The 27,001-nt window shown below is 36.9% G+C and overlaps 1 protein-coding gene across 5 annotated transcripts in view; it reads right to left on the reverse strand.

Annotated features, from left to right (window-relative positions):
- Fas2 (fasciclin 2) overlaps positions 1-27,001 on the reverse strand; it is a 122,534-nt gene that overhangs the window by 57,964 nt on the left and 37,569 nt on the right. For 4 of the 5 annotated variants that reach the window (XM_017174969.3, XM_017174968.3, XM_017174967.3 and 1 more), the window contains exons 1-2: positions 23,458-23,625; positions 18,591-18,845 (exon numbers count right to left, since the gene is read on the reverse strand). In XM_017174969.3, the coding sequence (XP_017030458.1) occupies positions 18,591-18,669 (79 nt within the window). In that variant the 5' untranslated portion in view covers positions 18,670-18,845; positions 23,458-23,625. Of the gene's footprint in view, positions 1-18,590; positions 18,846-23,457; positions 23,626-27,001 lie in introns of those variants that run through there. The other variant, XM_070287950.1, reaches the window with a different exon arrangement.

The following is a 27,001-nucleotide window of genomic DNA, read 5'->3' on the forward strand; positions in this document are numbered from 1 at the left end:
CTTTTATGAGCGTTTTTATATAATTTTAAATTTTAAGTATCTAATCTAATCTACCTTGACTTTTCTTAATTTCTTTAAAAAAAACCGTCCTAGTTTTTTTTTTAGTTTTTAAAGAAAACATTGTAAAGAAAATGGATTCAGTTTCCACAAACTTGGCTTAAATGTGTTGTGTATATTTTTTTTTTGCGTTGTAAAAGCATATCGGGTATTGCAAAGTCGGTTCACTCGATTACTTCTATTGCTCGTGTGCATTTTTTTTTTTGTTGTGTTTTCTTTTTTTTTTTTTGCTTGGCAATTATACAAACACACGGCTGCAGATACACAGATACTCCTCCACCCGCACATACACTTCGCATTCTGGGCAAACTTTTCAAGCGTTCACTTTTTCCGAAACCAAAAAAAAAAACTTCAAAATTCCCCTCGCTGCCTTTCGCATAGTTTGGCAATCCGTTGGATGCGCCGACATTGCGTCGATAGCATTTAGATATTTTCAACAGTTTTGTTGGGTTATTTTTTTTTGTATTTTTTGTACTTTTTTTTGTGGCCAGTAAAAATTGCAGTACCCTGGCCGGTAGCACTTTACGCTTGAATTGGCGATCCATTTATTGTTTTACACAGAAAGTTGAGTACTTTGGCTGGTTTGAAGTTAAGCCAAAGGTAAAGAAAGGTTCTAGGAACTCTAAAAAAATATAATTTAAAGGGGTTTAATTACCCAAAAAATGTATATATAAATTCAAGATATATCTCAAACATAAAAGTACAAAATTACAATAATTAGAAAGATTTTAAGAGCTTACAGATAACCTAATACCTATCTGAGGGCCTTTTATATCTTTGATAAGATTTACAAATCGATTTACTAATTAAAGTTTAGGGGGATTTCCTAAAACTCAAAAGAAAATGTCTATAAATTTATTAACAAGCCTATCAAAGATCGGAGGCATTAATTAGCCAAAGAATCTCTCCCTTTCTAAGAAAATCTAACATTTCAAATCAATCTTTTTGCCTAAGGCTTATCTGAAAGATACAAATGTATCTAATGCTGCAAATGGGCATACATCATGCTCAGTTGGCAGTTAAACAGTTAATGAAGCAGCTTCCCAACCTTGATTAGAGATGGATTCCGCCAGAAAGAACAAAGAAATGGAAAAAAAAATAGAAGAAAAGGTAGAGGGGAGCAGAAAAACTGGCGCCTAGCCTTTCCCCCTGAAAGAAAATTCAATCAATAAGACAAACACAAGGAAACCGAATCGCGCCAAGCCAAGTTAAGAGAGAAAAGCCAACAACTTCTCGCTGGGGCTTGACCCACAAAATTCCCGCAGCCAAAAATCTATACATTATAGAGATATATATGTATATATAGTATAAAAATATGGCCAGCGATGCGTAGATACTTTGGCCAGAATCGAACTCAAGTGGCTATAGATACGCACCATTTATATTTGGCGACACAGCGCCACAACCACGCACACAAAAGTGGAGAATATTTTTAGATTTTAAAAAAGAAAAATCAATTCAAAAAAAAAAAACCCGAGCCTGAGCACTTTGAAGTCCAACGGATTGTAAAGTGTCGCCTTAATTCATATATCCCAAAATCGGACTCCTCCTGAAGCCGATTTAAATGCTACCCAAACTCCCTCCTGTTTTTGGGGCATAAACAAAACTATAAAAGTTCTGTTTTGGTTTTGCCAAGGCGCCACAAAAATGCCCCCATTTTATTTCTAGGGGGAAACGCAGGCAACTGACCCGATTTATTTATAAAAGAATGCAAAGCGACGGCAAAGGGAGCCTGCTCTGGGGCCTGAGCTCATGCCCAGATTGCCTTAAATGCTGTCGGCGCCTAATTGCATTTGTTGCGTGTCACTGAGCAGCAAAATGAAATATATAGAAAATATCTATGCCCCAGGGGGATAGGATACCGTGTTGGAAAGGGTTTCGTTTCAATTAAAGAAAGCTATCAAATAAAATCAATTAGAGACCCCCAAAAAAACAAGGGCCCCGAGGGGTCTATAAGGCTATCTTGGATTTTATATTGTTGTAAAAGGTTTTTTTTTTACTTTAGGGATCTGTGTTTTAAAAATTGATAAATAAATTAAATATTTAATATAAAATAGGTAAAAGAGTAAGTAATAAGCTTCCTTTTTTTTAATTGAAAAACTAAGGTATTTGTTTAAAAGAAAAATCTTTGCTTATAATTTTTATGGTTTTTTAGGTAGAAATATAATTAATAAATATTTTTTTAGATTTATTAAAAAGTTTTAAAAATACAAATTTAGAGGTAAGGCTGTCTTGGATTTTATATTGTTTTATATACATATTTCCTAGACTTTAAGGTTTTATATCTTTAAAATAGCTAAATAAATATAAATAATTTAATATATACTTTAATATATATAAACAATTTACTAAATAATTTGTAGAAAATTAACATACAAGTTTAGATATTTTAAAAGGTAGTTTAAGGGTTTTCATTCAGTTTAAGAAGAGATTTTAATAGAAAAAAATCTATTCTTATAAGTTTTTAGTTTTTAAGAGTTTTAGTTAGCTATAAAATCCATAAATATATATTTCCTTTCCTTTTTTAATGTTTGTTTCTATTTGTGTTTAGCCAGAAGTGACCTTTAACATCAATAACACCGAGACAGCAAGAGCGACAGCTAAATGTATCCGACAGATACTTTACACACACATATGCGCTGGAGTTTCCCTTATTTTCTTTCCCCCACCCAAAAATCACTTTCAATGTCAATGCAGCTGTTTGCCATTGACTCAAAAACAAGCCCAGGAACAGCACAAGTAATATATACATATATAAATATATATGTATCTATATCTCTACACATATAACGTGTCAAATTAATTGCCTCTCTTAGTTGTTCACACCTCTGAATGTATTTCGTATTTATTCCTGTGAGCCTTCAACAATTTCCTTCACATGTTTTCCATATAAAAGTGTTCAGATATATATATGTATATTTCCATTCATGTATGACAAGCAATTAGGGGGCGTGGCAGCTGCTAAGATGTCGCCACATTGCATTGTCACCTTTAATGAGTTGCCGCCAAGCATAAACAGGCCATAAAAACGCGACATATAACAACTTTTCCCCACAAAAAAAAAAAAGAAAAAAAGGAAAAACTTGAAGGTGTGAAATCATCAATCATGACTTACAAGCCCGCTTTTCCTGTGTGTGTGTGTTTCCTTTTGTTGTGCGTGTTGTTGTTGTTTTTGTCATTGACATTGACACTTACCTGAAAAGAGTGGGGAAAATGGTGGAAAAGAACATAATTAGTAAGTTGTTTTTTGTAAATCACAAAGGTAATGCTTGATTGATTGCTTAAAATATTAAATTCTAATTCAAGTTACTACTCTTCTTACCACAAACTTTAATCTCTTATAATCGTATTTTAATTGTTGATTTTCCACAAGTCTTTAATTCATTCTTAAATCATTTTTAGTCCTAATCCTTGGTTTTAAATACTTAAAATTCAATTGTTTATTATCAACAGCCCTTGTTTTTTGAGGAGATCCCAGGCAAACCGATTTGAAAATCCCTCAGAATAATCATTGGACACGTGACAACGACCACTTGATGCCATTTGTAATCTCCTTCACCTAATCCACTTCATTTCCGCACTCTTCAGAGGGGGGATGAGGATTGGAAAATGGGAAATGTAAAATAGAAAATGGAATTGTAAACAACAATTATGGGAACTTCTACCGAGACAAAAGGAAGCTCTCTGCATCTTTTGTTGTAATGCCTTCATCCCTTCAAAAAAAAAAAGAAAAAACTAATTGAAATACTTAAGCTGTCGTTTTCCTCACTGTGTATTGCTCCCTTTTATCTGTGAGATATTTCAGCTTAAATGAAGTGTTAACAGGCTGCCAAGAAATGCCTCTTTGGCGGCATAAATCACATTTAGCAATTTGGCAAAGTGCAATTTCGGAAAAAAAAAAATAGAAAGACAAGACAAAAACTTGAGTTTTGATTTTGGCGGCCAACCCTCGCAAATATCCACCCACCCACATTTCAGCGCTCTGATTTATGTGTGCAACACAAGAATAATAATAATAATAAAAGAAAGGCTAGGAAAATCAAATTAATATGTTGGCTAACCCCTCTTAGAGATAAAGACGTTTTGCCAGAAATTCGCAGCGGGCCATAAATAAATTTCTGGGTATAAAAGCTTTTCTCTTCACTCCCCCCTTTTTTTTTTTTTTTTTTTTGGAAAAACCCCCCTGTGCTGTGCAGCGCCTTTAATTGACATATTATGTAAACAGGATAGTTAACATCGCTGCTCATTTCGGCAGCTGTGACAAAAAGGGGAGGAAAACTCCATTTAGCTGCCATTGTATTAGAATTAGAAGAGAACTTTTACTGAGATTTGTGCTTGCAGGGAAGCATCCCTCTTCCTAGGGTGAGACATGGAAATAAGGTCTTAATTCACTTGATTTTTGGGGGGTTTCAAGAAAGATCTCTTAATTTTCTGAAAGGAAAAAAATAGCAAAAATAAAGGTTTACATTTTGTATAATGTCTTTATCGAAATGATTTCTTTGTCTACATATTTAACAATTAAAATTTAATTTTTGGTAAAAAAAATACCCAAAAATTAATACTTTAAAAATTTGTGGAATTTTTTTTTTTTGGAAAATAATTTTATTGTAAATGTATAATAAATATTTAAAATTTTAAATTTAATTTTCTTAAAGAAAAAAATACACAAAATAAATATTTAAATATTTAAAAATGTTCTTGACCAAATATAATTTTTTTTTTTTAATTTATAATAAATATTTAACAATTTAAATTTCATTTTCTTGACAAAAACAATACCCAAAATAATGCTGCAAATATTTTTATAAAATTAAAATTAAATATTATATAAAATTGGCTTCACCAAAAATGATTTCTTGGTATATTTACAATAAATATCTAAAGATTTAAATTTCATTCAAAATGTTTCTGGGCAATTCCTTAACAAATTGGCCACGTTAAGAGTTTCGTTTTTTTTTTTTGGTCTGGAAAATGACGACAGTCTGTTCTAATTGGATAAATATGTTTTCTGTGCTTTTTCGCCTGAGCTCTGGCTGAGGCAATTCAATTTTGTTGATTGAGGTTGGAGGTCTTTTCTGCTGTTGCTGCTGCTCTTTTTTTTTTTTTTTTGGAGTCAAAGAAAAACGCAAGAAGGAAACTGTGCTGGCTTTTCCTCTCTCTCTCTTTTCCTTCTTTTTTTCACTCGTGTGTAATTAAGTTTTTGGAGAATGTTTTGTCAGTTGGCTGTCGTCTCTACGTAGCCGATTGAAGCGTTTGATAAACTGCAGCTGCAAATGGAGATGGAGTTGGAGTCGGAGTTGGAGTTGGAGTTGGAGCACAAGAGCTGGTTCTGGTGCTGCTTCTAGAGCTGCATCCTATAGCTGTATCTGAAGTTGGCATTCATTTAGATGCGCTTCGCTATCTGCTCGAATAATTAAACCAAACAAACCAAACTGCCAACTGAGGGAAACTTACACGATAAAATTTTCAAATAGGCAAACAAACACAACACAAACTCCCCAGCATATATAGGAATATATTTTGTATATGCTTAAGAGGGGAGTGAGGAGGGGAGGGGATCGATGTCTACTGCCACTGTTCTGGGCTATTTTTGAACACTAATTGTCGTGGCGCATAACCATGAGATACATTTGTATCTAGCGACAGTCGCTTTAAATGCCGTCTGGGGAGCAGCAGCCGTCAGAGTCGGAAAAGCAGGAAAAACGGGGAAAGCCTTATGCACAGCATAATTGGCAACCCCCAGAACAAAAGCCACTTGCGGTCCATATATCATGGCTTGGCTAGGGAGAGATGAAACTCAAAACTGAGCCTCCCGAGTGTGTGCGTGTGTGTGTGTTTGTGGGAAACTCCACAGACTCCAGATGGAATCCCAACATAATATCTATTTGTTTTCGTTGGCACTTTTTAAAGCAGTCTTAATGATGTGATCCTTGGCCGATTCTCTGTTTGTTTGGATTCCCTAAATGCTCGCTGGGGCAGGGCTATATTCAATTAGATATAGAAGAAGCAGCAATTCGGACGGAGGAAGGCCTTAATAAGAACCTTATGGCTTTGTTTATTGATTTATTACTTGGTTTTTGAATTATAAACATATATAAATCAATTAGAAGCTAAAGATTGATAAATGTTGTGGGAAATCTATTTTGTTTGCATTTTTAAGAGCCTAAAACTTGATTAATATATTTTGTACCTTTTTTAAATAAATTTTGTATTTATTTTTAAAAGCCAAAACTTGACAAATATATTTTATATTTTTTTTTTAAAAGCCAAATAATTAAATAAATATTCTTTGTAGGTATTTTTTAGAGCCTAAGCTTGATAAATATTTTTTGTATACATTTTTAAGAGCCTAAAAATATTTAAATATATTTATACCCTTGCAGGGTATTATAATTTCAGTCAGAAGTTTGCAACGCAGTGAAGGAGACGTTTCCGACCCTGTAAAGTATATATATTCTTGATCAGCATCAACAGCCGAGTCGATATAGCCATGTCCGTCTGTCCGTCTGTCCATCTGTCCGTCTGTCCGTCTGTCCGTCTGTCTGTTTCTACGCAAACTAGTCCCTCAGTTTTAAAGCTATCTGAATGAAACTTTGCATATAGTCTTCTATATACTCTCACTGCTATATATGTCGGAACGGGCCGGATCGGACGACTATATCATATAGCTGCCATACAAATGTTCGATAAATTTTTCGAAAAAAAATTATAACTTTGCTGTTTTTTAACATTTTTGCACCATTTTTTAGATATGGCCATTCTATATTATTTCTGAATTTTGGTAAAAATTTTATGAAAATCGGACGACTATATCTTATAGCTGCCATAGAAACGATCGGGAAATTAATAGGAAACAAATTATAACTTCGTTGTTTTTCAACGTATTTTCATCTACTCTGAGATATAAGCTTATTTTATTATTGTAGAATTTTGGTATAAATTTCATGAAAATCGGACAACTATATCATATAGCGGCCATAGGAGCGATCGGTAGATGTAGAGAAAATGTAAAGGTGTGAATGTAAAACTGTAACTGTCAAACTGTAAACATTATAAGTATAGTTGAAATGTAATGAAATAATATCTGCAAGGGTATACAAACTTCGGCGTGCCGAAGTTAGCTTCCTTTCTTGTTTTTATTTATTTTTAAAAACCGAAAACTTAATAAGAATCAACTTGTGCACATTGTGAATGGTTGTTAATAGTCTTATTAAGCAATTTATATATATATTTAAACTTGGCTTATATTTCATACAACATTTTTTCCACAAGTATATAGTTTTTGCTACCCTTACTGGCGCTTCCCCTTGGTCAGGCTTAACTTCCTGTGTAACCTTATACCTGATCAACTGTTTACTCTGGTCCCTACCTATATCCATACCCAATATCGAATGCCTATCGAGTGTTTTTACGCTTCGATTGACACCGAAAAAGTCAAACACCTGTTGGTTCCTACCAGCGGGAACCGACTTTAAACATTGCACGCATCGCTGGCTGCACTAAGAGCGACAGAATTGAATTAAACACAAGAACAACAATAAAAAACTGAAATTAAAAAACATTAAAAAAAAGAGAAAGGAAAAGCCAAACAAACAAGAAAATAAGAGAGAGAAAAAAGCCAGCATTTATGATTCATTGAGTGCAAAATGTCGTGCGCAGTTGTACGACTTCCGTTGGGGCTTCAAAAAAAAAAAAAACACACAACTAGATAAAATAAATATATATATTTATATATATATATAGAAAATGACCATCGATGGGTTGTGTCTTCCACTTGGCTCTGTGTTGTGTTGACAAATTGACAAAAACAGGCAAAAGGAAGTTATTCCAACATCATTAGGAGAGGCAAAACCCCTCGAACAGCAGCCACCAGCGAGAGTTTATTTCCAGTGAAAGGTCTCTGATCGTTCAGACAAATATAGGAGCATATAAAAATTGATGTCTAAATGGCTCACAAATAAAAACGTCATATTACACGATGTCAGATGAGGCGAAAACCCATAGAAATGTCAGCGCATACATCTATTTTTGGGCAACATTCTAAATTGACTTTTATGATATTTTGAAATATTTTTAGCAAAAAGAACAAAACCCAATGGGGTGGAAAAGGAGACAGGGATGGTAATATATTTACTAGAAGCCATTAAGTAGGAATGTTAAAAGGGATGATCTAAAAAATCAACAAGACCTTTTTTTTTTTGGGGTAAAAGATCCTAACTTGGGATAAGAAACGAACCTTTTGGCTAGCTTAAATATTCATATTTTATTTCAATATAATTATTTCATTTTTTGTTTATTATTATTTTAATATTTACAATATAAAACTCGTATTATTCTTATATTTATGATAGTAAAATGATATATATTTTCTACATATTTTCCTAACCAAAAAAGTAACCGCTCTGGGACCGAGTCCAAGGACCCTCCAGACGGTCCTAATTGGACACACACTTCCCAGAAACGATCGACCGGGGATAGGCACTCAACAGTAAACACTCGACACGCGTGACTCGCATACCGGAATCCCGGAATGGTTCGTTCACGTCTTGTTCCCTAGTTTTTCGATGGCGGAAAAACTGAATAATTAATAAATCTAGCAACAAATTAATGAGGCCGCAACACGCGCAACGCATCTAATATAATTTTTTTTTTCTGCTACAGGGGGGTGTGTGCCAAATGTTGCATGCACACTGCGTTAAAATTTTCCGCCTATTTGTTTGCAACAAACAGAAATTAAAACAATCATAAAAACAAAAATAAACCAGCGGCATGTGGCATGTGGCAGACACACACACACACCACTCCCCTCATCTATTCTATGCTTTTAACCCTCCATATTTCGCTGTCGTTAAAACGGCACGCGTCAGAAATCAAATGTCAAGTTAGAGAGGACACAAGCAAGGGGGACGCAGGACCTTTAGAGAGACAACAACATGGACATAGGAATACATCCCCCTAGGCACCTTTTAACAAGCGCCTCTCGGAGGCCGGCGCAAATTTATTCGATTCGATTCGATTGGATTGGGCTCGATTGAAGCCACGTTATATTTCCATTGCTTTGGCATTGTGCAGCGGCAATTACGTTTATTAGCAATTGAGCAAAGACAACTGGCAACCAACAGCCGTCAAGAAAGTCACGCGAATGCAGGGGAAAAACTAATAAGCCAAAGACTAAGGAGCTTCACTGGGTAGGTACAAAAAGATACTTTGAATAAAGGAAAATGTGGGTTACTATAGGGTTTTGACAGAGAAATAACATTGTGAAAATGAACTGAGATACAGGAGACTTTGTTAAGGGTACTTACTAAGATTAAAGGTGACTTTTTCTGGTATTTAGATAGATTTTCTTTCGTAGTTATAGGGCTATTTAACCATTTTCTAAATTTAAGATAAGATTTAGTTACTTTTAGGGAAAGTAACTAAGTGCTCATCTGAGGCCAGCCAGCGTCACTTCATTCTGGAGATGTTAAAGCCAGTTGGGAATTATATGACATTTTATGGCAAATTCGCCATGTTTTTGTGAGTAAATGCTAGTATCTATTGTTATTTCCTGTTTTTTTGCCTAGACACAGAGCTTAAGTTAGATCGCTTCACTTGCCCGGCATTGAATTTGGAATCCCAGAAAAAGGCAAAGAAAAATCAAGGAAAAACTCCATAACGAAGGCTGCTACCTTTTTTTTCTGGTTTTTTGTTTTTGGGGATTAATCAAACCAATCGGAAACAAACTCAACTCGATTTGGTTCAGGTTCAGGGAGGAGGAGGCTTTTCTCCAGCTCATACTCAAACTCGTACTCAAACTCGTACTCAAACTCCCATATTCCCATAGGTTTTAATAGCCCCGGTAACAGGGAACAAAATACATAAAAGCCTGGCCTGGGTCTTGGCTTGAATCACTGGAATTTAATCATCAGTCAGAGTCTGTGTGTGTGTGCTTGTGTAAGAAATGTAAGAGTGCTTTATGCGCTTTACTCGGAATTTTTGCTGCAGAAACGACAGAGCTTAAAACATAAAGTCCCGAAAAAGTGGCAAATCCGTTGCTGCTGCGCCTCTGCAGAACCAGAGATAAAGCTCACTAAGTTATGTGATGTGAGTGTCCATTTCCGAGGTTAAGATACTCGAGACAAGGAGGCAGCGAATACCCTGGTATTTATTCTTTTTTTTTTTAAGAAGAATTTCTTGGAAAAAAATATCAACACCTCATCAGATTTTTAAATTACAATTTCAAGAATTCAAAAAAATATATAAATTTATAGGAATTATTGTAAAAAATAAACTAGTTTTTAGAGGAAAATATTTATCATTTAAAGAATTAATAAAAGCAAGGAAAAAGTGATAAAAGAGCAAAGAAAAGGCAAGGAAAAATCTAGTAAAAAAGCAAGAAGTTATATTTTCCAAAAAAGACAAAGACCAAATAAGCAGTCCTTCTTTACGTTTTTTGTCTTGTCCTTTTTTGTGTGATAATACCTCGAGTTAAAGGGTATTTCAGGGAGAAGTAATCGCGGTTCCAGCTCCTACTCCTCTCGGGGATGCAGCAACAAAGCAGTGTGAATGAACTTTTACTTTTCGCAGACATCAAAAAATCTCGCGCAAGCTTTCTCCCAACACAGACCCCTCCTCTCTCTTTCCCCCTATTTCTCTGTTGGGATAAAGGTAAAGGCCATCATTAATCTTGGCTGTCCACTGGTTCCACGGATCTCCCCACTTTTCCAGACATAATCCGTTAGCCGTATCGCATCTCGGTTTGCTGACTCAGTTTCCCAGTGCTGCCTGCCTGCCTGACTGCCACATTCTGGGGTTATTAATGGGTTAAGCTAATTATTGACAAAGCGGTTTGCCCCTCCAGGCGGGGCTGCTATATGCTCTCCTCTCGATTTGGTTTCCTCTGACTAATGTCCAGAGAGTGTCCAAGTCCAAGTCCAAGACCAAGTCCAAGTGCATTATCCTCCGACATAACAATCAATTTAAAATTCTTTCCAATACATTTGCTGCTCAAATTATGCATGACAAATGCTTAAAAGTTCATGACTAAAATGCCAAACACAAAAGAAGACAAAGGGCGCCGAAAAAAAAGAGGGGACTTGATTCTTGTTGTTATTTATTTGTTGTATTTTTTGTTGTATTTCGTTTTGGCCGCCTCGTTGCAATGCGAATGCGCATGTGAAAAATTGCCATAAAATTATGAAAATTTACGCTAAACTATGCCCAGGAAGCAGGCAAGCAAGCGGAGGGACTGGGGACAGAATTCTCAGGCCTCTCTGGCTCATTCCTTGGCCCAGCCAACGTGGCGTCGGCTAAAAAGTTTCCCCTCAACTTTGGGAATGGGATAATGATGAGAATGAAGCCATGAAGACCCGGCTCAGTCAAGGGTTTTTGCTGGCGGCCGGGGGTCCCTCCATTAAGTTACCCGAACTAGTTATTTTCAAGTCGCGGAACTAGTTTATCAACAAAACTCTTTGAGAACTTTTACCCCCATGGAATATACACATATATATATATATATTCACTGTGCTTGGGTCTCTGTGCATTTTTTAGAATTTTTAGAAGAAAAAGAAAGTTTGTTTTGTACAACTATGAGCGGTGGAATTTCAATATTTTTTGAGCGCAAGCCTTAGAGGTTCTTTGAAAACGTCACAACATGAGGTTTTAATAATTTCAAAAATTTTAGAAAATTATTTTTATAACAAAAAACCTTTTTTTAGATTATTTTCCTTCTAAACCCATTTTTCTCAGTGAACTAGTTCCGCGAATTTCATTTAATACCAGCCAAGTGCAATATGAGAAAGACCAGAAATATGCAATGTGGCAAAAAAAAAAAAAAAAAACAATTTGTGTGTCCAGATGAGTGTCTGAGTACCATTGCCAATCCCAATCCCATTTCTGTTTCATTGCCCACCATTTCCACACATCTCCTCGCTTCTTCCTCGAAAAAGGAACTGGCGAAAACAGACAGCGGAACATGGGAAAATGCGGAAGGGGTAAACGTTGATAATGATCATCACATGAACCGAGAGGGGGGAAGGAGGGAAAATGGAAGAAGAGCTTTCAAGGGTGCACAGAGAAAAAATATATTAACTTTACCTCTTATATTTATAAATATTTTCTAAAGATTTCATATGAAAATATATTCAAGGAAATTTTAAGTTTTAATTTTCGTAGAATTTTAATTTCTAAATTTTATATTAAAAAAAAACAATTTTAATATATTAAAAATTATATAAATAAAACACTCTCCCAATTTAAATATTTCTCTCTGTTTCCTTGGGTTAAACTCCGGCTACTTTTCTTACAGTGTAAGCCAGGGCTAAGGTTTATTTGGTTAAATGCTGAAAATTGCCAAAAGCAGCGGAAAGTGGCAGGGGAATTGCCAGGCGGAGGGGAAACTGCCTTATGCTTGCACTTTTTACCGCCTCTCCTTGTTTTTGCCGCACACATCTTGATGAGCTGCCGCTGATAGTTGAGGCTTAATGGTGGGAAAAACACAAAAAAAAAAAAAAAATACTACAAAAAATACAAAAACACAATGTGGGAGCAAAAGCAAGAGGCTGCTAAAACCAAAGGTCTCGGCAGGTGGAGTGCCAAGGGGGAGTCACTCAATTTGCAGTGTGGGAAATTTAATGAGTGGCGGCAAGAGGGGGATTTTGTCCAGGATTAAGGGGTATGCAAAGTGGAGCACGACCTCCTCCAGATAACAATTTGACCCAGGACCATAGCCCACCCTACCCTCCTCACCTCCCCAACCACAACGAAATCAAGTGATCGCTGTGCAAATTACCAAGAGAGGCTTTTCAGAAATCATTAAAGGAAATTATTTGTTACTTTAGGAAATACACTTGTAGTTAATTTTATTATAAAAATTATTTTGTTATTAAAATTATTATATTTGAAAAATATATAAATTCATGGCATTTCTATTTTTCTAGTTTAAAACCATTTTTAACCCTGGCTCTCTCTTGAGCGGACAGTGTTCTATTATGTATACAGTAGTACTTCAAAAAATGCGAAATAGAAACGAATTGATTAAACGGAAAGGCGACAGAACAAAAGCCAAAAGGGAGACAAAGAAAGGTGCGGCTTTTGAGGTTGAGGAAATAAGGGAAAGGACGAGCCAAATGACTGACGGACAGCCAGCGGACAGGAGACCCAAGTTGGGTCTGGTATCTGGCCATGCACTTTGCATTACCAATTAGAAAGACCCAAGAAGAGACCGACAGAAGGTAACAAAAATTGACAATTGACGCCGCAATCAGGCAGGCAGGCGGACGGCAGGCGGACCGGCAGGCAAACAAACACATGGACACATATGGACACATTGGGTTGCAGACAGGAAAGGGATGGGATATGGGTGTCGCCTCTCATTGTTATGCAATTGCAATGGGGCAAGTCAATTAAAAACATTCCAACAACAACAAAAACAATACCGAGGCAGCAGCAACCCTCGAAGCGTCTGGGGCTGCAGTGACCATTTGGATTACGGCCAAAGGCGGATATCAATGACCTAACCACCTCTCCCTCTGGGTCTCTGGAATTCTTTCCTACTCTCCATTCAGCCATTCAGCCATTCAGTCCATCCTTGTCCATCTCCCACTCGACCAAGACATAATCCAATTAGCAATTAGTTGTGTGTATATGCCGGGGCGTCATCGGGTTACCTGGGCCGGCCATCTCTAGCCCTTTATAGCCGTGGTATAGCCCAACTTCACAGATGGTATCAGAGGCTGGCTGGCTGGCAGGTAGGCTGAGGTGTAGTATGTGCCGGGAATGAGTCCCAAATCGAATGCCTACCAATTGGTTATAACTCAATTTCGGCTGGTTGTTAGGCCCGGCACGTTCACGGGCCACAGGTGGGGAGTTTCCTGTGTGTCTCGAGATCTTAGGAGATCCTATATAAGAACTACAGGGGCGTTTTTGCCAATTGCCCTAAGAACATATTAATATTTGGAGGGTTCTTTTTTAAATTTAAGAATTTTCTTGCAGTATTATTTTATTTATTTATTAATTTTACTTTCAAGACTAAAGTAGTCAGTAATATATTGCTTGAAAACTATCTTAGTTCAGCTTCCAAATTGGGCCCAAATGCGGGCTGTCGGACCTGGGCATCGTTTTGGGACACATGTGTGTGTGTGTGGAGTGTCTTGGGTCTGCCTGGGCTTAATCAGTATTTTTTGTGCCTGAATTTCGTCTGAATTTTAATTTAAAATTCATTCATCATACTTGAAGGAAGGAAAACGAAAAACCCAAGCGGGAAAAGCGAGGGTCGTCGCTGGGCTTAACAATCCTTCATTTGTATTTTCTGTGCATTCCTTAGGTTTTTTTTTTGTTTTGTGTTTTGTTTTGTTTCATTTATGTGTATCTTGTCTTGCTCCGCGACTCATTGTTTAAGCTTCATTGGGATTATGCGGGCTTAACCCCTCTTCTGCGGCTCTCGCTGCATTCCTCGACATGGAAAAAATACAGCAAAATAAACAGAAAGCAACTTGAGGTCTTGCCATATCTTTCACACTAATTCAATTCAAATCTTTCTTCTTCTTTTCTTTTACCAACTCTTTCATTTTTATTTTTGAATTTTTTCCCAGCATTTTTACTTGATAATTAGGTTTGTAATAACAACTATTTTTGTGTATTTATAAGCTAGATTGGGGGTAATAAAATTAACGCTTTCTTTGGTCGCATTTTCACTTGCCTGAAGAAATTTAAATTATAAAAGAAACCTTGGTAATGGGATTTATTATAAAATTATCGATAGAATATTGAAATAAAATCGATCATTTTTGGTACTATGCAAAAATGTTATTTTATTTTCGCAATTTAAAAAAAAAATAATTATAAAAATATATTATCGATTACTTATCGAAATAAAATCGATATCTTTCGATGTAAAGCAAATAAATTATATATATATATAAAAATATTTCCTATGCGATTTATGAAGTTTATATCGATAGCATATCAAAATAAAATCGATAACCTTCAATGCAAAGCAAATAAATGAAAGAGAGATATTATTTAAGTAAAATTTTTCCGTTCCCTTAATTTAATCAGAATTTTTTTCTGCCTCACTTGCAGTTAATTTAAATTGTTGCAGCTCGCTACAATGTTCGCTAATTATGCAGAAGTTTTTCGGCATCGAAAATTGAAGCAGCATACAAAACAAAAAGATGGGATTAAAGATGGGCGCCTATATATAGATTGTATATATACTATATATAGTGGACAACAGTATCTCCTATCTACCGACACGGCTCATTATCATTTCTGCAATCCACTTGAATCCGCCTTTTGTTTTGCTGTCCCATCCGAAAATGTTTTGTTTTATTAATTAAAGCGAAATGCGCGGGGGCCTTTGGGCGGGACGGGGGGCAGCAATACGGGGACCGGATTAAAATTAAAAACAAGGGAAAATCGCGCATTAAGGGAGAGTGAGAGATGGATAGCAGAACGGCAGTAGCAGCAACAGCGGCAGCGGCAACAATTCTTTTCTACGCACGGCCAGACCTCTACTCTTTGCAACATAATTGGAATTTCCTTTTTCCTGCCCCGATTCCTGCACACCTCCCCCCTCTTGCCACGCCTTTGTGTTGTCAAGTGGCACAAAAGACAAGAAAATAAAGAAAAGAAAAGAGGAACTCCAGAGAGCTGCCCGCTTGACCATAAGCTGTCCCATTCAGGCAACAACTTGAGCGGCGGCAGCAACAGCAACCTGATGTTCGTACCCCTCCATCGGAGAGAAGTCAAGAAGATATGTATGAGTCAGAGGAGTATTCTGAGAATGTCCTCGGCCGCGGGGAGTCGTGGAAGAATTTGAGTTCATGGGCCTGAGACTTGGCCGTCGTCCGGCCTGGGTTATAAACTCCAGCTTCCCAGCCATACTGCGTTAAGGCAGTAAATGAACAGTTGAAAACTTGTATCTTAATATCCAAACATTTAAAATTTCTTGTATTTATTTCATCACTTGTTAAAAATCCATCTGATGACTGTAATTTTTATAATCTCGCTAATAAAAAATCTTGTATTTTGACATACCAAAGGCGTATGAGTAGCTTGTTCTCTTAGATTTTTAAGCAGGTTAAACTTGAAAGCTAAGAGCACGGACTTGTTACCGCCAAGTACGGACACACTCATGTTCTTTCGCTTTAAATAAGGTAGTAATAAATTCTGCAATAAAATCCTGTTGCAACTTTGCCTATTTTGTTACCATCTCTCTCGCTGAAAAGCGCTCAAGTGCTGGACCACAAAAAAATAAACTAAAAAAATATATATAATAAGAAGAAAACCTCTCAAGATTGTGCTGAAATTTCCCTGCTTCTAGCTTCCTTGGACTTTGCTTTCATTCATCTCGCGGGGGCCCCCCTTCATCTCGTCCATTAATGGTATGACTAACTGTCGTAACTGACAGTTTTTCCCAGGCACGATGATGGCCAAGAGTGAAAGCGGCACCCAATTAAGCCAGTTTCGGACTTAGCTAATTAGGACTGTCCACCACCAGCAACAACAACAACACCCTTTTCTCTACCAGCTTTTCTTTAGTGCTGTTTCTCACAAGAATATGGAACACGGGGCTCCCGTTTAGAGTGAACAAAAAGGCGGCAACAAAACTTTTAAGTTTACTACACAACAAAAAATTAGAGCAACAACTGACCACCACAAAAGCTAGACACCTGAGTGCTTCTTCACTTTCTACACACACACACACACACACACACACAGAAACCTGTAGTTTTCCCAAAGAATTTTCAGATTTTCTGTAAGCATCTTAAGAGCGATCATCTCAGAGGATGACTCAGCTCCTGCAGTGACTTTACCAATTTTTATTTCCCTCGTAAATGTCTTCTCTGGGAAATTGAAAGAAGTAGAAACACATAGAGGGGGTTTTTTGAGCGTTAATTAAATTTGACTTTGTGCTGTATTAGAACGTTTTTTAAAGGCCTCCAGCTTTTGTGGTCCAAACCGGATGCAGTAATTGCTGGGAAGTCAGACGAGAGTTGTCTTCTTCTCCAGCATCTCTTCTCCCTTTTTCTCGACTTTACGAGTACAGTTCTTCCGAGAAGTTTGCTACGCCATAAAATCGCTTGAAATATGAAAGATGTCGATATATCTCTTGTCTCTTTGATTCAAATCCGGTTTGGCTTTTCGTCTATAAACTAATTTTAGTGCTTTGGCACCGCTAGGTTTCTGTTTTAATAATTTGTCGGCCTATTATTTAGCCATCAAGTAATCGGTTTCTATATGTTTTTTGCCAACCTTTTTGTCTTTCTACTTTATTTGCATGTTGGCGGTTTCTTATAAGGTCTTAATGAGCTGATTATATCTTTAAAGAACCTACCAAGAAGATGCTGCTAAAAGATAATTTTATATATATTTTTTGGGAAATTTTAACGAATTAGAATTCCATTTTCTTAGGGTTAAAATTCCTCAACCAAAGTAGTTTTTTTTTAATTTAAAATTATTTAGCCTGATAATGCCTAGATGTTAAAACCCATATAGAACCTTCTCCTGGCAACCGTATCGCTTTGCGTAATATTTTTGTTGTTTGCTTAATTTTTACGGTCCCAAAGTCAGGTGCCGGTCTCTTGGGTCAGGCAAAAACAAAAAAAATCTGTATTTGGTGTATTTAATTCTCCAGACTCTCTCAATGTCATGTTCACACAACAAATTTACGATATTTGCCCAGCAACGATTCGGATACCACCTCGTATATAGACTGCGTTATGAGGTAAGGCAAATATTGAGTCTAGAATTTTGGGTAATTGCGATAAGGAACATGATTATTTTAGTTTTCCACTCGTCGGGATGTTGATAATTTTTTTCTGTTCTGTTTTTCTTTCTCTATTTGCTTAGCGATTCAGGGTCGAAATCAGGTAAGTACTACCAAGTGCTCAGGTAGATCTCGTAGATTTCTCCAGAAGGAAGATGTCGAGACTGATAAGCGGAATTTTTTTAGCCTTAGTTAAGGTGCTAATAGCAGCCATAAGAATGGGCTTGCTTAATTATCTTTAGTTACAATGCTATATGGGGGTATTAGCTAATGATTTGTCAATTTTCAGAGCTATTCCTAAGTAGGAACAATAAAAATAAGTGGATGTAGCAAGAATTTCTTTGAAATTAGGAAAATCTAGGCCTACAGAGGTGTGATTTAGATAACCTAGTTTATATGTCAAAGGGCTGAGGAGGATATAAAACAGTCTTTAGTATATTGGTATACTTAAAATTTATGAATAATTTTACTGGGTCGTATAATTATTATATTTAAATTATGTTTTCTTTTTTTTAATATTTTTTTTTAATATTTTTTTTTATTATTTTTGTACTGAAATCTTGAGCTGTTCCTAACGTAATCTTTATTTCTTATAAAGCTAAATATATTATATATTTTTTTAACATATTAATAAAGCTTTTTTCAACTTCTTATTATCACTCTTTCGTTTTCAATTTGCCGCCCCATTTGTGCCTGTCATGTGACCGGCTCCTATTTCTATATTTCTAATTATAAAAGGGCCTAAAATACAATGTTTTTTATATGTATATTTATTACTCACCTATTAATGAACTGCAGCAGATCAGAAGCGCCAGAACGAGATGCTGCTGCGGCAGCACCGATTTTCGCAGTTCTCCCATTTCGTTTTTTATCGCTTTCCTTTGTGTTACTTTTTTAGCTATTTTGTCTTTTGTGTTTTTTTTATTAAACTTCTTTGGTTTGTTTACGTTTGCACTCGAAAAAAATGTTTGAAAAAATTGGAGTTGTTTTTGGTGACTTCCTCCTTAGTTGCTGTTCTTAAAATCTTAGTGAGAATCTGCAAAAGATCAAGAAATTAAGGAATATTGAATTAGTTTTGGTATTAATAGTAAGTTTTGTATGTTTTGGTAATATTTCTTTGAATAGAATGAAATTTTAAGGAGAATCTCATTACTTTTAGGCTCTTTTTTATGTTATTTTTCTTTGAGATCTTACTGAGTTCACCGGAAGTTCATCTGCATTTGATATTTTGATTATTTCTCATAACTTTAACATTTTCCGCCGAATCAAATGGCAAATGTTGGCATTTATTAGCAAGAAGCAGGAGCAAACGCGTAGCAAGAGAGTGAGTAAGAAGCACAAGTCGTCACACACGAACAATTTTGGCGGCAGGGAGAAGATGGAGATGGCAAACAGAGTGCTAAATGTAAATGTGTGCGTTTTGTAGCTTCCCTGCAGTTCCAGAATTCCTGGCCCGTCCGATTCCTCGCGGCATGTTCGAAAAACAAAAACAAATTACATGGGCCTGGTTCAGCGAAGTTCGAAACAAAATAGCCGAAACAAATTCTACCTACGCTCGGCTACTGCCGAGGGCTTCACGAAGTTCGTTCTTCATATTTGTTATTGTTTTCGATCTACGTTCGGAGTAGCGGTCGCGAGAATTCGTAAATTAGAGAGAGATGGAGATGGAAGGAAGGGAGGAAAGAAAATTGGTGTCAAAAACAAAGAGTATTGCACCGACGTGAGAATGACCTTTTTAAAATAAGTAGAGTTATATAAAAATATTTAAGATTATATTTAATTAATTTTTACGTATAAAATCGTGTGGGATACAAGCACGTAAGAAATTGTGCTTTAGACATGGCCGAAATGTTCATGTTTGATTATTGGCCCTTTGTGAATCTAATTGCAAGGCATTGCCTTGTCGGCTATACCCTGACACGCGCGAGAATTTTCGGTCTTCGGTTTTGTCTTCTAATTCTCTTTGCATTTTGAGTTGACTGCTGTTGCATTCAGATGTGTTTTGCGTATAGTTGCGTAAAAATGAAATATTATAAGGTAAGTGGAACTTATTTGCATTCAATTATTAATTTTAATTGCAGAATTGACGATTAAAATGGATGCGACTTCAACCTAGACGGTGTGAATGGGATTCAGTACGGATTTACAACGTTTTTTTATCCAGTTTAAGTTGGTATGTACTGCAATTTACAATTTGATTAAAAAATATGTATGTACTTATGTATTTAATTTACAGATAAAACAAGTTTCTTAAAGGACCCAGCAGCCGGCAAAGGAGACTCGTGACACGCACTTATGTACATACATATGTACATACATATACATGTTTAATTTTGCAGAAAAATGTAATGCTACCAAACAAGTGAAGATAAATAAAAAAATGCAATCCATAAACAAATAAGGAATATATTACATCGGATTTTTACTAGGAAGGGTGGGGGGGGGGGGGAATTTTTCAGGAATTTTCTATAGATTTTCATCTGGGATTCCTGGCGGATTCCGCTAGCGAATCCCGCGGGATTCCGCAATGATTTTCTCGGGATTCCTCGACGATTGCCGCCAGCGATTCCCGCAAGATTCGTCCACGATTCCCCCAGTGATTCACGCGCGATTCGTCGACGATTCGCCCCAGCGATTCCTTGACGATTCGTGCAAGATTATCTTTCGAAATTCCCGTGGACCTTCCCGTGCGATTCGTGATGGATTCTTGGGCGATTTCGAATTACAGGCTGGGAGCACTCGTTGTATGGAAATTCCTAGCCGAGTTGTATGAACGTTCCATGGCGAATCCTCATGGAATTATTTCGGTTCCATGGCGAATCGTAGGGGAATCGTTGACGAATGGAACTGAAGGGTTGCATTCTAAAGTTGGCGGCGGCCAAAAGAAAAAGATAACCTGCTAATTCTGCCGCTGCGCTGCTTCAGCTGACTGCGCTGCCAGCGTGGCGCACATGTGTCGGCAGAGGCGGCCAGTTTTGTAACGGAAATTGCGGCGCGCTCTCTCGCACAAACGAAGCACGTAGCAGTGGGCAAGAAGGGTGCAATAAGGTAAAAAGAGGGGTGGGAGAGAAGGACCTGCATACTTATTAATATTTCCAATACATGTGCTCACTCTCTCTCTCTCGACGATCGTTATCTTGGCCGAAAGAGAGAGAGAGAGAGAGAGGGCCCAATATCTTACACATCTAGCATAGAGAGAGAGAGAGAGAGACACCTTGGATTAGCGATTTGTTTTAGTCATTCCAGCGATAAGTCGTGACTCAAGACCCCCTCCTATCTTGTATCTCTTTCACACACGGGAGTTGCACTTAGAACGAATGTCCTTGGAATGCAGCAAGCTGAAGCGCGGTACAGTGTTCACTCGTCAAATGAGAAGACTCCAAAGAAAAAGGCTATTAATAAAAGGAGGATCCCAAGAATTTCCATAAAAAATTTTAAAAATATTTTCAAAATAAAAAATATATTCCGATGAAACTATTTTGTAATTTAAAAATAACGTATACGTAAGAGTGTCCCTTGCCTTTTTGAAGTTCCTATTAATCACCTACAAAACGTGCCTTTCAGAAAAAAACAAAGCCAATTAGAATGACTCAGAAAAAACTGTATATAATTTTAATTTAATTTCTAAAATCAAATCAAGCAAGAAGCCCTATTAGTTACCTTAATTTTATATTTAAAACGAATAAATAAAAACCACATCAAGTAGCCCCACTGTACTTTTGTAGACGCCTGCCTTGGGGGCCACCTCTCGAGCCTGTCTTTTGCCGCTAATCCCGGGCCCCCTTAGCGGGATTTCCCTTGGCTTACGGCTATTACAGTTACGTTTACCGTATAATCGATATTTGGGGCAGGCCTTGACTTTTCCTAGAACCCAATGTGCCGCCGTAAGTGTGTGGGAACTTGTTTTAGCACAAGCATGTGTTGGCCACTATTTTGCTCAAGACAAAATACTTTGCAAGCGAGACGAAAGACCAAGAAGTCCCAAAATATTCATAAAGTTTCAAAAACGCTAATTATAATGGCAAACTTTCAAACAAGGCCTAGAGGGGAGCAACGGTAGCGGCGGCGCAGGAAATTTGGAAATCTGTTCAAGTTGCATAAAAGTTTAGAAGTTTTCCACTTGATATTCACTGAATTATTAATGCTGATGTCAAATGATTTGATTTTGACTTGACTTCCGGGACTTGGACGGACGCTCGAACAAATTTTAATTACATTTTCTCGCGGGGGCTTTCCCGTTTTTCGTTTGATTGGTTAATAAGCTTAAATATGAGGCATTAACTGGGAATTTTTAAGTACTTTACAAAACTTTTCCAACTGTTTAATGAGTCTGAAAATGGTAACATTTACCACTAAAACAAATATTTAAAATTCACTTTTAATAAATTAAATCCTTAAAAAACTTTAGGAAATAAAGGAAGATTTCAATGCCTTTTAATATATTTTAAATTTAAATACGAATTAAAAATATTTAAACCATTAAATATATTTATTTAATTAAATTTCTCAATTTATTCATCGGAAAAAAACCATAATTGCATTTCTGAATCAATTAACGTGAGAAATAAATTTTTTCGAAACCATTCATTTAATAAAACAATTAATTACTTAACTCAGTAAATTGTTACATAAAACAACAAATTTTAAAGCCTGCAAATATTCTCTAGAAATATAAATTTTGCATTTGCAAAAGTTGACTTTATGCCAACAGTTTGAGCCGGGGCCTTTGATGATATTAAAAATAAAGTTTTTTGTGGGCCAAAGCCACAGCAAATGAAAATAACTTTTGTTTGGGGAGACACAAAGTCGCCAGTTGAGTGAAGTAATAATTACAAAATGGAATTTAAAAAGCCCGTCGTCGGTGAAATTTGAGGATCCCAGGGAGTTCCGGATTTCCCGAGGTCTCCTGATATTTTTGCCTGTCATTTTTCTGTATTTATACTTGGCCTTTTTTTCTGTTAACATTTTGGATTAGTTTGCGGTGCAACTTTTCCGCATGCCCAGCCAAGCTTTTGTTTATATTTATGTTTATATCTGAGTTGTTCTCTTTTTTTTCTCAGCTTTTTTGTGTTTGTTGTGCAGCTGCAGCCGTGAGTCAATTTCCAGCGCTCACTGTGGCCAAAAGCAGCAGCAGCAACAACAACAACAACAACAGCAATAATATCAACGAGCGGAGCGGGCCCAGAAACCTGTTTCCATTTTTATTTTTCTTGCTCTCTGTTAACGCTTTTTGTAGTTTTTCTATTATTATTTTTATACGTATGCACTTGGCGGCTGACTGGGAGTTTTTCTCCGAGTTTCCTTGGAGTTTTTTTTTCTGGGAGTTTTCCCTCAAGTTTTTTAGCGGCCAAAAAATTGTTTAACTTTTGCTGCACGTGACTCATTCATATCGGAATGGAAAGGGCCAACAACAACAAGAACACATTAACAAAAATTAGCGAGAGGGAGCGACAGATAGCGAGGCACACACAATATTTCATATTCGTTTTGTTGTTTTTCTTCATAGTTTTTTTGTCACACGCTAAAAAAAAAGCAAGAATGCCGCCAGTTTATTTTTGGTTTTTTGGTGTTTTTTAGGGAACTTGTTCAGTTGTCTCCGGGTTTTGGTGTTAAGTAAAGAATATGATTATTATTATTATTATTATTACCAATTTCTCATTGTTTAACTGGCACACAAACACACGCGAACGCACGGACGCACACTCACGTTACGACCGTTAACACAGAAGAAGAGAGCGTGTAGGTGAGCCGTTGCCTTGTCTCTTGTTTAGTTTAGTTATTTTCTTGCTTGCTGAGAGAGCAACGCGCCAGTTTAACCGTTGGAACGCAACTGAAAGATACGATGGCGGCGAGGCGTTCGCAAACCGAAATGCCGCCACCGACGTCAACGTCGACGCCGACGCCGGCGCTGGCCGGCCTGTGTTGGTGTTGCTAGCGTCGACGCAGGCGCCGCCGCCGTTGCCGTTGCTGTTGCCACACTCACCGCCACGTTTATAGCTCTTGCGTCTCTGTCTCACTCGATTTGGTCTGTATGAACAATGGACAGCTGTGTGTCCTATTCATATGGCGAGGAGCGTGTTCGAATAATGTTGCTGGCAGAACGAGTGTTGCTGAGAATGTTGCAGAGCTCAGAATGTTCAGAGTGTTGGAAAATTATTTTATTTAAATTATTATATTTGAATTAACCAACGTTAAAGTAATAATTTCTTGGAAATTGTTTAAATTAAATGTTTGAATTTTAAATAAATATATAATTATTAAATTAAGAATTAAATAAGTTTGAGTTTCAATTTGAAATAATTAATATTAGGAGATTTAAAAAATGTACTTGTTAATTTTTACGCAATTTGTTTGCTTTTTTGGTCACATCAAAATGCTAGTTAACCGTTAGGCGACGGCCGACAACTCAACTCAATTTTCTTGTTTTTCATATCGTATTTTTTAAGGTTTTTTTTTTTTGGGATGTCAGCAAGGTCAACTGACGATGGGCGGAGAAACTGGGCGACCGGCGGCACTTAAGCCGCATTTCGTCACTTTTTATGGGGTTTTTTCATTGGTGTCGAGTTTTTGACACGTTTTTTTTTCCTCATTGCCCAATATTTTCCGTTTGTCAACAGACTTTTAGAACGACTCATTAAAAAAAGGTAACTACACTCCAGATTATGGTTTTTAAAAAGTTCTTCATAGATTACGCAATTGGAACATGACTTACAAATCCTTCTAACTCGGCAACATGTGGCCTGGTCGTCCTGCAACATCTCTTTCCCCTGCTGTCTCGGCAGTAATTTTTATGTCTTCTTTTTTTTCGGAATTCGTGATTTTACGATCAGAATCCGAGGCTAGTTGGGATGGGCGGGGGGAAAAACATTTCGAGTTTTCACCCTGCTGGCAACATTTCGGAAAAGCAACTGCCACTTGTTGCCCGTGCAACATTCTCGACCTCGTTCGGATTGCAGCTTCGTTTTCCTTGGGTTTTTCACGTTTAATTGCCGCTGTCAATTAACCCACCACCGCCCACTTTTCCACCAAAGTCACTCCCCCACCCCTCAAACAACAGCGAAAAAATCGCAGTTACGTTTGAATGCGTTCCGTGCAATTTAGTAAATGAAATTGCGTATCTGACAGATGCATAGATGCCGATGGCAATGTATCTGCAGATATCATTGTTGTTTTGTCTCGCCGCTGCTGCCTGTGTGACGGAGCAATTTATCACCCTATACAGGAGATATATAGATATATGTACGTATATATATAAATATCCCACCCTCTGGCGACGATAAGTGATTTATGGGATTGTTATTTTGTCGTTGATGTCGCACTTTCGCTGCGCTTTATTTATTGCACCAACGCCTGGCTTCAAGTGTGTTAATTTTATTTCCCGAATTTTCCACAGATGGATATTGAATTGATCGGGATGCTGTGGGAAATGTCCTTGTTTATCCCACAATCGTTCCTCATGCCTAATTTCCCTAATGCATTTGAACTTTGAACCCACTAAAACATGCGTGTGAAAATAATATTAAACAAAGGAAACTTGATATACGAACTTATTTATTATTTATTTTTAAATATAAATAAAGATGTGTAGAAGCTGTTTGACCTTTCAAAAATAATTTAAAAAAGTTCACAAATTCTAATCTTTTTAAGAACTCTTAAAGTTAATTAACTTTTATATATCAACTTAAAAACATGAAGTAGAAATGCAATTTGAAGCGACGACTTCCTTTCAGGCCAAAGACAATTATTTAACAATTACGAGTATAAACGAACAATGGGTATTAAACTTGAGTGAATCCAGTGGTTTAACCTGACCTTTTAACCACGATTTCGATCCCTATCCAAACTGCTACCTGATTCCATGGTTAGTCAGACAAATGAAGACATCTATTCAGAACTCAAATGGGTGGTCTTCGAATCGAATCAATCTCTCTCTAGCGATCTCGGGCAATTTTGTACCAAATTTGTAGCCCAGATCGAGTTCCAAAATTGAAGGAGGGAGTTTAAGGAACGAACACCTGCATCAAGTTGAAAAAGAAGATGTTCTCAAATGACGGTAACCGCAGCATTCCCGCAGTTGCTGGAATCATTAGAGAAATGCTTAATAACTATATACAGATATATATGTATAAGCAATTAGAGCCAGAGCATAGTGGGTTTTCCCTGCATCTTCTCAGCCCAAAACTCAATCACAATTCTGTGGACTTTGAACTGAGACTAATGATGCTTCCACGGACGGGCAAGATGATGAATTATTGTTTTCAAATCGAGGCAAACCAACACAAACAGATACAGATACAGATACAGATAAAGATACTGATGCAGTGCCAGATACTATATTGCGCTTATGAGCACACAAAAGCCGTAGGTGCCAACGTCGGATGCACCAATAATTAATTGATATTTAAGCATTCCACCTTACGAGTTACGATTTACGAGAGTCCAGGACAATGACGGCTAAAATGAAAGGAAATGTTGAAAAGGGCCTGGTTGTAGGCACTTCCTTTTGGTTTATTGTTCAGTTTCCATTGAACATTAATTCATTTAAAGGTTGAAATCATTGAAGTCTTGGTTTAACACTATTTTAATAATATTTTTAATTGCCTTAAAATTTATTTACAAATAAATAAGTATCTTTAATATCCATATCTCAGATATCTATAAGAGATCTTGTATATTTATAATTATTTTCATTTAGATTCTTCAAGATTCATTTAGGAGTTTCCCTGTAACTAAGCTAATGACACCCATGGAAACCCCTTCTTCCTTAGGAACCCCTCTGTTGTTATTGTAATGCCACTAAAAGGTTCCATTGTCCATTAGTTTCCCCCCTTTGTAACCCTTGACCCCAGTGCTAACCAGACAAGAAAAACAAGTTGATGAGCCTTTCTTTTCTTCTTTTCGGAAAATGATACCATTTTCAACTATCAGGACTTGTATTATTTTCATAGTTTGACCCTTAAATGAGCTCAAAACCACCCACTATTTTCTACTTCCGCTCTGGGAACCACAAAATTCGCATTCGGATTCATTTGGACGACCCTTATATGTCGTTGTCCCTTGTCCCCGTTTCATTTATATATTTAGCTCGGACTATGGATTGTTTATTATTTGTTTGTTGACCTTTTAGCTCTTGTGGCGCGTGACTGTGACCATTTGTCCGCTTTTGTTGCGCACGCGTGCCTAGATTTTAAC

Source organism: Drosophila kikkawai, chromosome X, assembly GCF_030179895.1.
Source record: "Drosophila kikkawai strain 14028-0561.14 chromosome X, DkikHiC1v2, whole genome shotgun sequence".
Classification (NCBI taxonomy): Eukaryota; Metazoa; Arthropoda; class Insecta; order Diptera; family Drosophilidae; genus Drosophila; species Drosophila kikkawai.